A 14856-nucleotide genomic window follows, 5' to 3' on the forward strand; every position below is an offset into this window, starting at 1 on the left:
TTTCAAGGGAACTGTCGACACGTAAGGGACCACCGAGTGAGCTAAAGCGAACGAGATGCCGTCCCGAACGTTGCGACGTTCCCTTGAACCAGGGGTCTGCAACCTGCTGCTCTGGAGCCACATGTGGCTCTTCAGCCCTTCCCTTGTGGCTCCCTGTAGCTATAGAAAACATTATGGAAATTAACAATGTTTTTTTTTCACATTTAAAATTGTATTTATCGTTGCTGTAATATGAGACATAGATTTGTGCGTGCTCCAATGCTGTAAAGATGTGTAGAATAAATAAATGTAAAAGTATAAATAAAAGTTTCAACATTTCTGTCAAATATGCGTCAAAGCCTGCAACACATTTATTGGCGCGGCACTGCATTAGTGGGCTAAAATAGGTTTTGCGGCTCCAGACAGATTTCAGCGCCGTTTGAGTTATGTACCGATAGGCACAGAATCGTACATTTTGTTGTGGGGACTGCTCTGCTTCCGGGTTTTTCCGGGTTGCAACTGGTTACGCCCACCGTGGAACTCGCCGTATATATGCACAGATTTTCAGGCTTTCTAGGCTACTATGCAATGTATACTAAATTCTTGGAGATCAGGCTGACCTCACACATTTTGACAAGTTGTGAACTTGTAGATTGGCTATTTTTAAATCAACGGATATATTGCGCTGATCAAAGCAATGGTAACGGTGTTTCGGCACGTCAGCCGTCCTCAACGTTTCAAACTCCGGACTAGTTTAAAAACGCTGAGGAAGGCCGACGTGCCGAAACGCGTCCGTTTCTCTAGATAGACTGTCTGCTGCGGCTGTTCATCTTTAAAGCAATACAAGGCAGGTCCACAAATAACGATTTTTAGCAACCCGGGCGACTATCGGGTGGCTTACTAGATTCCTCCTACGTAACAATTTTACCCTCAGGAGGAGAACAACTGTTGCTCAGAAAGAAGCTCCCATTTGAGAATATTGTAAACTTCATCATCTTCTCCGGTCGCCAGATAGAGAGTGATAGAGTCATTTCATTTGATCTCTTATCTTAATTATCATAATGTGTCTAGGGTCCTTAACCTGGTTAAAATGTCCTATTAATAATGCCATACGGGCCTGTACTTTGTCATGGTAAAAGTACTCTGTACTCTTAGTCCCTCTGTCTGCCAGCCAAGGTCAAAGTCATGCAGGCCTTTTCTGTGGCAATCTATTGTGTTGGGAACACGGTATCTGGGTGTTCTCTTCTCTACAGCTGTCTTTCCTTAGTGTCACCAAATCTCCACTGACCAGTGACAGGTCAGAAGCAGATGTCAAACGTGTTTGACCCAGACATGGGGACGCTGTTGTCCAGAGATAAACTGTCACACAATCATCATCTACCATCATCTACCATCATCAGACGACGACGTAACCATCGCTCTCATCCAATCCGAGAAGTCCACCTTCGCCCGGAACCTCATCGATGTCACATCCTATGATGTCATATGTTTATGTTACTGGACTCTGTTAAAAGCTACTGCTTTCTCTGTTACACGACAGAGAGACGCGACCGATGATGCGGAACCATACCTGTGATATACTGTAACCTTCTATATCTCTCTGATCTGAATACAAAACATGTTTCCTTACACCCTTGGCTGCCTGTTTGAGTCTGGTTTTTCCTTATTGTCTCGTGTACTTTGTGTGGGTCATAAGGTGAAATCCAACTCCTTCAGAGAGCAAGAAGATCAACACGCCCGCAGATGCACTGGCATGCACATGGGTGCCCGTGAGACTGCGTGCCCCGCCTGCTACATCAAATGAAGCGGTGTGACTGTGAAAGCATAGTGTGTCACTTCAATACAACAGACAACACACTGACTTAGGCCTTATTGTTTGAGTTTGATTAATGAAAATTTTGAATTGTATCGTATGTTTCACAATTTCCTGTAGCCTAATAACCAATAATGAAAGTCAATAAATACATTCTTCTTAATAATAAACACAATTTGTAAAGTTATAGCAGTGACTGAGACAACAGGCTAAAAAACTAAGCCAGGGGGAGCTGCATGCGTTCTAATCCTGATCTTGACATAGTTTTTTAAGTGCCTAGAGTACAGACAGTGTTCATTTAACACGTTTGTTCATTCTACGTTGAATTGATTAAATGTTTTGAAATAGCTTGCGCCGGAATCACCAGTGTAATTTCATTCTCATATATATATATCCCGGCGTGCGATAGTGTCTCGCATCACGTGCCAAAAAGAGAAGATCTACAAATTCACAGATCTTGTAGATCTGCTATTTCCGTCAGTTTCAACTAGGCTACCTGGCTACTTCTTTTCCGGTAGTACGATTTCAAAATAATAATATAAGTATAATAATATATTAAGTATATATAATAATAATAAGTATAGATGAAAATAAACTCTTATTTTGAAATTCGTTTTGAAAGGAAAAAGATTTCCATGCCCTTGACGGTTTGTCAAGCCTGCATTCCTCTGTGCATTAAAAACAACACAGAAATTATGGAATATAAAGACTTTGGGGCAAAAGATCATATTTACCACCATGCTCTCTGAAAGGAAGACAATGTGGGCCTATGGAACAAAAGTGTGTTCTCTTTCCTCATCTTTTGCAGAAGGTGAGTAATTAATCTTATGCTGGCAGTGGTGGAACGTAACTAAGTACATGGTACTTTTACTTTAAAGGAGTATTTCCAATTTGCAATACTTTTACTCCATTACATCTCATAGGCAAATATTATACTTTTACTCCACTACAATTATTTGAAAACATTAGTTACTTTGTAGATTTTGAATATTATTTCAAAACATACATTAATCACTTCAGCCCTATATACATTTCAGCCATTTGAAAATAGTAGATCTACAAGCTCACAATGTGTCGCGATGTGACGCATTGTGAGCTTGTAGATCTGCTTTTTTCAAAACATTTTTATACATTTGAAAACTTGAAATGGGACATTATGCACAATGAGTACTTTTACTTTTGATACTTTAATTACATTTTGATGCCAATACTTTTGTACTTTTACTCAAGTACATTTTGAATTCCGGACTTTTACTTGTAACAGAGTATTTCAACATTGCGCAGTATTGCAGATACATTGCAGATACTTTCACTTAAGTATATATATTTTTTTGCACACGCCTGCACAGTATTCAGTAAATACCACCGTACCTGCGGTAAGCGGGGATTAATTACCGCGGAAAATACAAATCCATACTGCCCCAGCTCTAGTCAGTAGACGGTAGTATGTGTTGATCTGATGCATGCAGCATGTTACCATGGTGATGTACCCAGGTAAGAAGTGAACGACTAACTTGTAACACTGAAACAGGGCTTCACCTGAAGTTACCTCATTAACCCCTAAATCCTAGCCTGGGATCCAGCCTGCTTCGCTACGTTCGGCGGATTTTTTTTCTCTCTTCGCTTCTCAGTCTGGAAAGCCTCCTATCTCCAAGGGAGGCGGGACATGCCAAACGGCTTGAGTCCTGCCGTGGCTTCTGATTGGTCTGTGGTGCGGGGCGGGACAAAGCACCAGTGAGACGTCATTCCAATGCGCAGAAAAATAACAGTGTGAAAAGCATGGAGGGTGGCGCTGGCTGATGACATAGGTTGCCTAACGCTACTCTCATTCGTTGGAACGACATCCAATCATCATAGTAGTTCTAGTGTAGTTCTGCAAAACCTCCCAATGGGAGGCTTTCCAGACTGAGAAGCAAAGAGAGAAAAACAATCCGCCGAACGTAGCGAAGCAGGCTGGATCCCAGGCTGGATCCCAGGCTGGATCCCAGGCTGGATCCCAGGCTGGATCCCAGGCTACCTAAATCCAACATGCAACAGTCCAATGGAAGACAAGAACATGACGATGAGTTTCTTGATGTCCAATCAACAAGCGCCCGTCAACTATGTGACATTTGTTAGCAATGTTTGGTGTGCTTGACAAAGTACAATGTGAAAGCAAACCAAACCAAATGTTGCAACTGCACCCCTGAACCCCTGAGTCTACCAAACTATACAGTAGGTGTGAATCTGCCCTAAAAAACTATGTATAAAATTACAATATTGACAGATACTCACATCCTTTAATGAGATGAGGATTGAACCAATCTTCTCCACCATGTTTCACTCTGTAGGAAGTAGAACAACAACAATGCATCAATGTTTGTCTAACACAACGTCTCCACTACCGGACACTACAGTGTTTCTCCTTTCTTGTAGATCTGCTATTTTCAAATGGCCGAAATGTATGGGCTGAAGTGGTTGTTTTGTAATAATAATCAAAATCTACAAAGTAACTAATAACTTTCAAATAAATGTAGTGGAGTAAAAGTAGGCTACAATATTCAGTTACGAGATGTAGTGGAGTAGAAGTAAAAGTATTGGAAATTAGATGTACTCAAGTAAAGTGCAAATACCTCAACATTTTACTTAAGTAAATGTACTTAGTTACTTTCCACCACTGTTCCAGAGAGCGGGGCTCGAGTCCCAAAGCGAGTGTGGTTCATTCAACCAAAATCTGTCACTTGCGTTTCAAATAGTTTTCTGTGATCGGCTGGTGATATAACTTAACTGACAGGTATTTATAAACATACTTGTGTGGATTACAGAGAAATTTGAATTAAATCTTGATTCGGGACGTGTGCTGTGCACTTCTTTGTGTCAGTCCATGCGATTAAGCATTTAAATGTGACATTATTCACCACCGACAGTGGCTGGTCATCCAGCACTATAAACTGGGAAATGTGCTCTGTTATTTCTTTTGCCTTCTTGCTCTCTCTTGGGAGTTTTTCACTCTTTTTGGAGTGCTTTGATCGGTCATTTTCGCTGCAGTCTGATCCGATTATTTTTTTTGGGTTGATATGGAGCCGATATCCAATCTGTTAATCGGATTGCAGCAATCTCTAGTCTTCATAAGACATGAAGTGTGTGCGGCCACCTTTATGTCTCTTGAAGACTAGTTGATAGTTGATTCTTCTGCCGTGGCCGGCACCACTACAAGGTGCGCAGCATTTCTGTGCATAGTGGTTGATTAATGTAACGCCCAAACCACTCCTGTGAATAATATAGCGTGTAGCGCATGCGTTTAGGGGCAGCGTTGCGTGTTGCACATGACAGAAAATTATAGAATAGCGATGGGTGATGTCCCCACATGCAAACATTACCCACAAATAGCGGGTTGCGGGTTCTCCCAGAAAGTAGGGCCCCATGTCTACTCACGTGAAATCCTTCAGCCCAGAGAGAGAGAGCAGCTTCTTCATTCCCGACTCAGTCACCATGTTTAGACTCACGTCCAATTCTCTCAGATGGAGGGAGGGATTAGAAGTTAGAGCTGAGGCCAGAACTTCACAGCATCTCTCTGACAACGCGCAGTTCTTCAGTCTGAGAGAGAGAGAGAGAGAGAGAGAGAGAGAGAGAGAGAGAGAGAGAGAGAGAGAGAGAGAGAGAGAGAGATTAAAAACAAATATATTCCTGGATAGAGAACGTGCTTGCAGCCATCTTTTAGAGGAGCTGGTCTTGATCGACTGTCAATGTTTTGGACTAGTGTCCCAAGTTGGAAAAGAATAATGTAAATGTTTAGTCAGTCAATAAATAACATTTTAATGGCTAACACTTAACCTTCTGTTTAGCATCAAGCACTTAATCTAGTCATTTTGGATTCAATAACACTGTTTATCCAGACATGCATAGTGTGAACACACAAGACTATCAGTTGAGTTGTGCATTTTATAGTAAGTGGTACTTTTACACAGTATACTCAGTAAACTGTTATTGTATTAATTGGTACTCTTACAGTCCCTCAGTAAACTGTTATTGTATTAATTGGTACTCTTACAGTCCCTCAGTAAACTGTTATTGTATTAATTGGTACTCTTACACTCCCTCAGTAAACTGTTATTGTATTAATTGGTACTCTTACAGCCCCTCAGTAAACTCTTATTGTATTAATTGGTACTCTTACACTCCCTCAGTAAACTGTTATTGTATTTTACTTCAAAACATTTCTTGTTAATGGTTAAGAGATGCAGCTTCAGAACACACAAGACCTCCAGAGTCAATATCAGAGATATTCTTGGGCAGAATTATGATGTTTAAGTCAATAAAAATGAGATGAACAAACACAGTATGGAATCATTTCCTAACATCCTCCCACCCCTCGACCCATCCTTTCTTTTCTGAGGTGAGATACTCCCTTTAGTGTCCATTAAATACACTGCTTTAAGATGAATAACTATGGTTCATTACATGTTACTGTGGAGTCTCGCTCCAGTCCCAGCGGTCAGGTGAGTTTTGATACAGTTGGAGCCAGAGTGAGGAGCCTAGAGTCCAGCACCTCAGACAGCCCTGTTGCCTAGGGCAACTGGTTGAGGGGCGGTACGTGCCACTCTGCATCCTCAATCAGTTGGAAGTGATGACACCTGCGTGCGGGGCAATCAGAAGGCAGCTGGACTGAGTTTACTTAAAGTGCTCACTCTGGCTCACTCACTGCTGACTCCCTGGGGGAAACACCGTCCGGCGGTAAGTGATACACTCACTCACATTTCTCACTGTTAATGTTGTGTTAGTGTACAAAGCTCACGTTGTGTTTCTTTTATTCGTAGGCAACGTAGGAGCGTTCATGAAGCCTGCACTGTTTCACCTTAAAACCTGCTAACTCCTGACGTGGGAAGAACCTAAGTTTGTTTCTGCATGATATGCATGCACCCCCTCTCTGAACATTGTTAATTTTTCCTTTAATAAATTGAGCTTTAGGCCTGAACTGCTTCTGTATTATGTGCTTAAAACAAAAATCATTCTAATGAAATCCCTAATTGAATGAGTCACAATCTGCAACACTCTCACTGAGCATGCACACACACACACACACACACACACACACACACACACACACACACACACACACACACACACACACACACACACAGTAACTTTTTCAATTGAATAAAATATATGTACTATTTAATATTTCACTGCTATATCTTTCAAAATTAACCATTTCACAGAAATGTGATTGACAACTTCGCTAAACATTATCAAATACTATTTTAATCACGGGTCTCTGCCTCCGACACTTGTTCCTTGCGTTCCAACATATCCTTGGGCACTAGGACCCTGCAACCATTTCTTCCCTATAGGCACACGCTGTAAGGACGCAGAGCTACCAGTTAGTGTTGCCAAAATAAGACTTAATCTCAGTATTTAACGCTTTTTCCAAATACAAAGCTTGCTGTACCACAGAGTGTGCATCATAGACAGACTACACACATTTTGACTAATTATGAAACTTTAACATGTGTGAGTTATTTTACTTTGGTACTTGAAGTATATTTTGATGCCAATACTTTTATACTTTAACTATATACTGTCAATACTTTTGTACTTTAACTATATACTGTCAATACTTTTATACTTTAACTATATACTGTCAATACTTTTGTACTTTAACTATATACTGTCAATACTTTTATACTTTAACTATATACTGTCAATACTTTTATACTTTAACTATATACTGTCAATACTTTTATACTTTAACTATATACTGTCAATACTTTTATACTTTAACCATATACTGTCAATACTTTTATACTTTAACTATATACTGCCAATACTTTTGTACTTTAACTATATGCTGCCAATACTTTTGTACTTTAGGGCGGCAGTGGTTCAGGGGTAGAGCGGCCGCTTGGCAACTCGAAGGTTCCCAGTTCGATCCCGGGCTCCCCCAGAGTCAGTGTCGAAGTGTCCTTGAGCAACACACTGAACCCCTAATTGCTCCCGATGAGCAGGTTGGTGCCTTGCATGGTTTCCTTCACCATCAGTGTATGAATGAATGGGTGAATGTAATGCACAATCATTGTAAAGTGCCTTGGATAAAGACGCTATATAAATGCACCATTTAACTAAAACATTTTGAATACAGGCCTTTTACGTCTTTTTATATGGTGGTATTGCTACTTTCACTTAATAATAATAATAATAATACAAATAACAACATTAATAATAATAATACAAATAACAACATTAATAATAATACAAATAACAACATGAGTACTTCTTCCACCACTGATTCAGAGCTACAGAGTTCAGAAAGATAGTTCATGTAGGAAGGAGATAAACACACTCACTCATAATGGACACACTAGGGAGGAAAACTTACTACTTACTTTCTACCTTAAAGGTATCATGACATTCATGTTTACACCACATTCAGAGTCTTTGTCCTGGTCCTTCAAACGTGTACAAAACGTTTTAACTGAAAATTCCACTCCAGTGATTCACTGTAGGTGTTTTTGTCTCACATTTCTAAAGCCTTTTCAACTGCAATGAAAAAAGAAATCTTTGCCTGCGGGTGTCGCTGGTGAGGGATTTTGCCTGTCAATCATCGCCTCTGCTCCGCCCCCCCCAAAGGAAAGGATAGGGGAGAGGAGGGGCGAGGAGGAGAGTGGGCGGGATTAATCGACTGTGACCTCACTGCCGAAGGGCCAAGCTCAGATTACTTTTCAGCCTAATTATCCAGAAAACCCCAGACCACAGAAAATCCACTGAATGTTCAAAGTTCAGATTTTTTGAAAAACGGCCATAGCCATCCTTGTCCAGGTATACTTTTTGTGTAAAAAGCCCATTGAGATTGGGCTGTTTTTAGCCCAAGGAGTGGTTTTGGTGCAAAACAAATGCTTGCAATGGATTCAGAATCATAAAAACACCCTAGTTTGACCCCTCACATGCTACTTAAAACAGAATTAAAATTTGTTTTTTTTTGCCCTGCATGGAAATGCAGGGAAATGGTGGGTACCCCAACTTTCAGCAGCTGTCAAAAATTCTCCTAGGGAAACTGAATTTCAGTCTTTGTGAGATGTGTTACTAGACACCTTTACAAACACATTGGTGAAGATTTTTTTTGGTAAGGAATTTATTCCAAGATTGGAAATCTTTCTGCTAATATCCCCTGACTATACTGCAATGAATACTCACTCCAATTAAGAATTAATATAAATACCATTCAAAACTAGGGGATGACAGTCTGACAAAACACATTCAACCACTCATAGTGTAACCAGAGGTGTTTTAAATGTGGTATCTCAGCAAAAAGACTACATATATTAGTCACTGTATCTTATCAATATTATGGTCAGTGTGGATTACCATGATTTCAACCTTAACCACACTCTTCCAATAAAGTACCACCACCATCATCAACTACATTATAATCACTTACTATAACAGAACTGATACAAATCAAAATACAAATTGTAAATTTGTCTGACCTGAGAATGTCCAGACAACAGTGTGGACTCCTCAGTCCAGCACAGATGAGTTCTAGTCCGGAAACCTCCAAGACGTTTCCGCTCAGGTCCAGTTCTCTCAAATGGGAAGGATTAGACCTGAGAGCTGAAGCCACAACCTCAATGTGTTTCTCTTTGAGGTCACAGTCACCAAGTCTGTAATTACAGATTAAATGTAAAATCAGAGATGAACAAAATAGATCAGGCGTGTTCACTGTCAAGGAGGTTACCTGTGGTGCTGCCTGAAATGTACATGTGTTTGGCTACTTTTCTGGCCAAGTAAATAAGCGGCCGTGATTAACACATATTTAATTGAAATGTGCTCATAGCTTTCCTCTGTTCTCATTTGATTAGGATACAACCATTACATAATAAAAACGATCACAACACGCTGCTGTTGCTCCACCCTATGGCAGTGAAGTGAATACATGTTCTGTCAATAGATGGACAGCTTGTACGACCGCATGTCATTTGTTTACATACTTTGGTTCTCTTAACAAAGTTCTGTGTGAACGCTAACCAGACCAAATGCAATGTAACAATGTAAACATTTGGTCCTTGATCGGAACCTTTTAAGCAAACCTTAGGTGTGAAAGGCACCTAAAAGATCTTCTATCAGGTTCTTCAGACATTAACACGATGTCAGTAAGAACAGATGGAAAGTTGTCTCTAAACTACAGCATGGAACTTGCATTGGTGTATTAAGTAACTTGTAAACCTAGGTAATGACCAAGCTCATTGTTTAAAAGACAATCCTCTGTACACCCCTTCACTAATGGTATGATCCATTTCTCATTTGGTATAGTTTGTTTTCATTGTAGAATAGCTGATGAGGACACTTGTAAATAGTACAGAGAGGACTTGACTTCTTGTTCTGTTCTGCCACACACACACACACACACACACACACACACACACACACACACACACACACACACACACACACACACACACACACACACACCAACCAGAGGCATCACAGTTTAACCCTATTCTGTACATTGGCTATTTGGAAATAGTCGATCTACAAGCTCACAACGCTTCACAATGTGATGCGTTGTAGGATGTAGATCTGCTGTTTTAAGTAAAACTTGCAAAGAAAGAAAAGGGATAAGTTTCGAACCATTTTAACAAGACACATTATTGTATGGGGGTCTCTGGCACAACATATTTTCAGAAGAGGGTCCGTAGCCAAATAAGAGTTAATTTTGGGGGTCATAGCACTGCTATAGAGCACACACCAGGTACCACCTCAGAAGATATCTGGCTCTCCAAGTACCACCATATTAACTGATATTAAAACACATGTGCGTAGACCTACCCCATCCTATTCAGTTATGCACAGTTAACACAGGAGACACATTTATTCAATAGGACCGACTCCGCTGGTCATCAAATTATTGTCTCAGGAATGCAACAAAAACTAAAAGATCTCCATGAATTCAAGGCTTCATGGGGTGTTGAAAATAAGTCATTTTTTGATTAACTACTCCTTTAATTCCTGCATTTGTGAGACAATGCCACAGACAGACAGACACGATGTGTTTAATTATCCACAGGTGATACAGAGGTTTTAATCATGGACTTGGCCTGATTCAGTTTTTTCTCGTTGAGAAATGAAGTGGTTTGTCTTTCAGGCAGCACTGTGTTTGATTGTTAGATGCCGTTTGAGATGCGAGGGTTTCTTCATGCTCTCTTTACAAAAATGCTTAGGAAGCGAGATACAGCCTTTTTCAGTTATAGGTTAAAACAAAGAGTGGATGGAGCTGCAAATCTTCAGATAATGATATCTTGGGTTCTGAACATTTAAAAAAAAAAATAATAATAATAATAATGATAATAAAAACTCGGGATTTCTCGTTCTGGCACTGAGGGTATACAGTAAAAACTCGGGATAACTCGGGGCCTGGCACTGAGAGAGTTAACGACTAGGTGCGCTGACTGTCATGTTCATTTCAGCACGGCTGGTTGAGTCTATTTCAAACAATTGCTTGGTCAGAAGAACTATCTGTAGTATAATATAAATATTTCACTCCACTTTTGTCTTTTTTTTTCTTTTTTTGGGAGACTCCACTGCGTACCACCAGGGGGGGCTCGGGTTGAGAACCACTGCTATAGATATATCAGTGTATTGCCTAAAACTGTAACTATTTAATAGTTACAGTGAGCATGGTGTAAAAGGAGTGGCATTGCAGAAAGGAATGAGAGAAGCTACAACGCGGCACAAGAAAAACACAGCATGCATGCGCACGCGCGCGCGCACGCACGCGCGCGCGCACGCACGCACGCACGCACACACACACACACACACACACACACACACACACACACACACACACACACACACACACACACACACACACACACACACACACACACACACACACACACACACACACACACACACACACACCTGCACGCTAAATACACTATGATGCTATCAATATACTGTTTGAACCATTCATATGTAAATGAAGTGAGGGTCTCACTGTATGAATGAATGGTGCTCTAATATGTTGACATTCACATGACTACTAACCTGGCCCCATGACTAACCTGGCTGTTGTGCAGTTCCTCACAGCTGGGACCAGTGTCTGTTGCCCACCCTTTGATGTGTTGCATTTCTGCAGGTCCAACACCCCCAGAACCTCCTCTGACATCTGCAGCATTCTGACCAGAGCTGAACATTGGGTCTCAGAGAGTCTCTTTCCTGACTCCAGGTACCGTTGGATCCCCTGACCTACTGAGTGGGCCTTCATCTCCATCAAACATTGAAAGATGTTGATACATCTGTCAGGAGAGCCACTGCAGGGATCCATCTCATTCAGGTTGGTGATGGCTTTCTGGATCTCCTCTGGACTGTTCTCTATCTGACCCAGCAGGCCTCCTAACCCTCTTTGGTTGGACTCCAGTGAGATTCCATGAAGGAAACGGACAAAGAGGTCCAGGTGGCCACTTTCACTCTGCAGGGTTTTTTCAATTGCAGCTTTCAGGAAGTCAGACAGGGAACTGTTGCTGTTGAAATCATCATTGTTCAGGAATGCCTTCAGTACCTCCATGTTCTTCTGTGTGAAACAGTCAAACAGGTAAACTGCAGCCAGAAACTCCTGAATGCTCAGATGAACAAAGCAATAGACAGTTTCCTGGAAGAATTTACTGTCTGGTTTGAAGATCTCTGTGCACAGTCCTGAGTCCACTGGACCCTCTTTAATATCAAGGTGACATCTGTCCAGGTCTTCTTCATAGAAAATGAGGCGGCCTTTCAGCAGATGTTCAAACGCCAGCCTGCCCAGCTTCAGAAGAACTGCTTTATCAGCCTCTGAGAGTTTCTGTTTATTCTCACCATGCTTTAGCCACTTCCTCTTTGTCTGGACAAAGATGAAGTGGCTGTAAATCTCAGCCAGGGTCTTGGGAAGCTCTCCTCTCTCATCTGTCTTCAACTTGTCCTGCAGGACGGTGGCAATGATTGAGCAGAAGACTGGGGTGTCACACATGATGTGGAGGTTCTTTGATGCTTTGACGTGTGAGATGATTCTGCTGGCCTGCTTCTCATCTCCGATTCTCTTCCCGATGTACTTCTCCTTCATTTCATCAGTGAATCCTTTCACCTCTATTACCATGTCAACGAAGCATTCAGGGATCTGTTTGGCTGCTGCAGGGCGTGTGGTTATCCAGATTTGAGCACAGCGAAGCAGTTTCCCTTTGATGAGGTTGACTAGCAGAACCTCCAGTGATGCGGCCTGGGACAAGTCCTTAGAGCATTTATGATGGGTTTTGAAGTCTAAGTTAATGTGGCTTTCATCGAATCCATCCAGGACGAACTGAACTTTGCAGAGACTCTTGTCGTAATTTGTCTCTCCTGACGTCTGCAGCTTGGTGAAGATGTCATTAAGAGCTTCTTCTGAGATGCATTCATATGTGGGGTTGCATTCATGAATTAGCTGAGCCAAACTAAACTTTCCCTCCTTCAGCAAATTGAGATGGCGGAATTGGAGCACAAATGTGAGATGGGGATCTTGATCCTTTTTCTTTGCCCAGTCAGAGACATACTTGTGTACGAGAAAGGTTTTGCCAACTCCTGCTTCGCCAATTGACATCACTGTTCTCATGCGTTTGTTTTGTCCAGAAGGGTGTGTGAAGATTTCACTGAGTTGGATCTCCTGCCCTGCTTTCTTCCTCTCCATATGTGTGACCTCATGTGCACTGCTGATCTCTGTGTCAACCACACGTGCGATTGTGAGACGTGTGTAAAATTCTTCAAAATCCTTCTTATCCGCCCTTTGGACTGTCCCGTCAGGTACACACGCAAATGGGTCCTCCACTTTTGTTTTAAGCTTGTCTTGGTAGTGTGTAAGAGGAAGTGTATCTTTTTGTGTTTCCACCAGGAAATCTGTAAGGAACAAAGCAATTTCTTTAGATATTGAGGGAAATTACAAGATCGGCATGACGTGTTAACATAATGAATGACACAATATTTTCACTTGACATTATTGTGGGCTCGCTGCAGCAGCAGCGAGCACACTATAGATATCGTCACTATTTATTTATTCTCCCCCAAAAGTATGGCACCTAACTACTCCCACATACTTTCACTTAACTAAATTCAAACTTAAAAAAAATCCAGCTTACTGTGGACACATGTGCTTGTACTTTTCTTTTTGAAATCATTTGTAGTTTTTGAAATAATTAACTTTAAGCACCCAATGCATTTCCAATGGGTTTTGCTAGTGGGGAGAGAGAAGGACAGAGGAGAAATGCCCCGTGTTTTCACTGTGTCACTGTGGCCACATTGTTTTACAATACAAATATTTATTTTACATCACCAAGTTCGCACAGGTCTGCTCTCTGATTTAATCTAAAGATCTAAGCTGTGTGATGTATATATTTCGAGTTAAGACCATTAACACAATAACTGCCAAAGACGTTTATAAACGTTTTTGAGAAATTAGCTGTTGCCTGCCAAAGTCGTTTAAAAAAAAAAAAAAAATTCAAAAAAAAAAAAATCTAAAAAGATTCTTTAATTATTGAGTATTGACATTTTTTCGATATTCAAAACGAATAAGAAGATAACAATTTCCAAAGATTTGCTGCTCCATTCACTTCAATGTTAAAATTCAAACGGACAAACAATTCACATTGTTTTTTGGTTTAAAACTACTGGTTTTGAGCTATTTTCAAACATCAGACAACACATGTCAACGAGGTCACAATGACCTCGTTGACATTTGTGAAACCACACCTGAATCTCCTCAGTGATTAGCAACCATCAGGGGATCAATCATACTGAAGGAAAAAATGTTGTGGCTACTTGAAAAGGTAACAAAATCGTTCAAAACCCTGGCAGAGGCTACAGACTGCTCTAAAAAAACTCTGGCAGGGTAAGAGTTAATATCAACCCATGTCTCTTCACACTCTAGCAATCATTACACCTGGTGAAAGATAGCCTGTCATCCATTGGCTGCTCAGTGGCGCAGCAAAGTCAATTTACTCAAGTACTATGCAAGTGCTTACAATGCACAATACAATTTTGATGTACTTTTACTTTACTTTCTATGTGTGTTACCTCTAACTCTACATTTACAG

At 40.9% G+C, this 14856-nt stretch overlaps 1 protein-coding gene across 1 annotated transcript in view; it reads right to left on the reverse strand.

Moving 5' to 3' along the window:
• Positions 1-14856, reverse strand: part of LOC308081170 (protein NLRC3-like) — a gene marked incomplete at its 3' end in the record, with an annotated part of 69780 nt that overhangs the window by 3788 nt on the left and 51136 nt on the right. The window contains exons 7-9 of the mRNA XM_080457563.1: positions 11830-13663; positions 9256-9429; positions 5207-5368 (exon numbers count right to left, since the gene is read on the reverse strand). Coding sequence (XP_080313689.1) covers positions 5207-5368; positions 9256-9429; positions 11830-13663 — 2170 coding nt within the window. The remainder of the gene's footprint in view (positions 1-5206; positions 5369-9255; positions 9430-11829; positions 13664-14856) is intronic.

Source organism: Gymnoscopelus braueri, assembly GCF_963280865.1.
Source record: "Gymnoscopelus braueri genome assembly, contig: SCAFFOLD_52, whole genome shotgun sequence".
NCBI lineage: Eukaryota > Metazoa > Chordata > Actinopteri > Myctophiformes > Myctophidae > Gymnoscopelus > Gymnoscopelus braueri.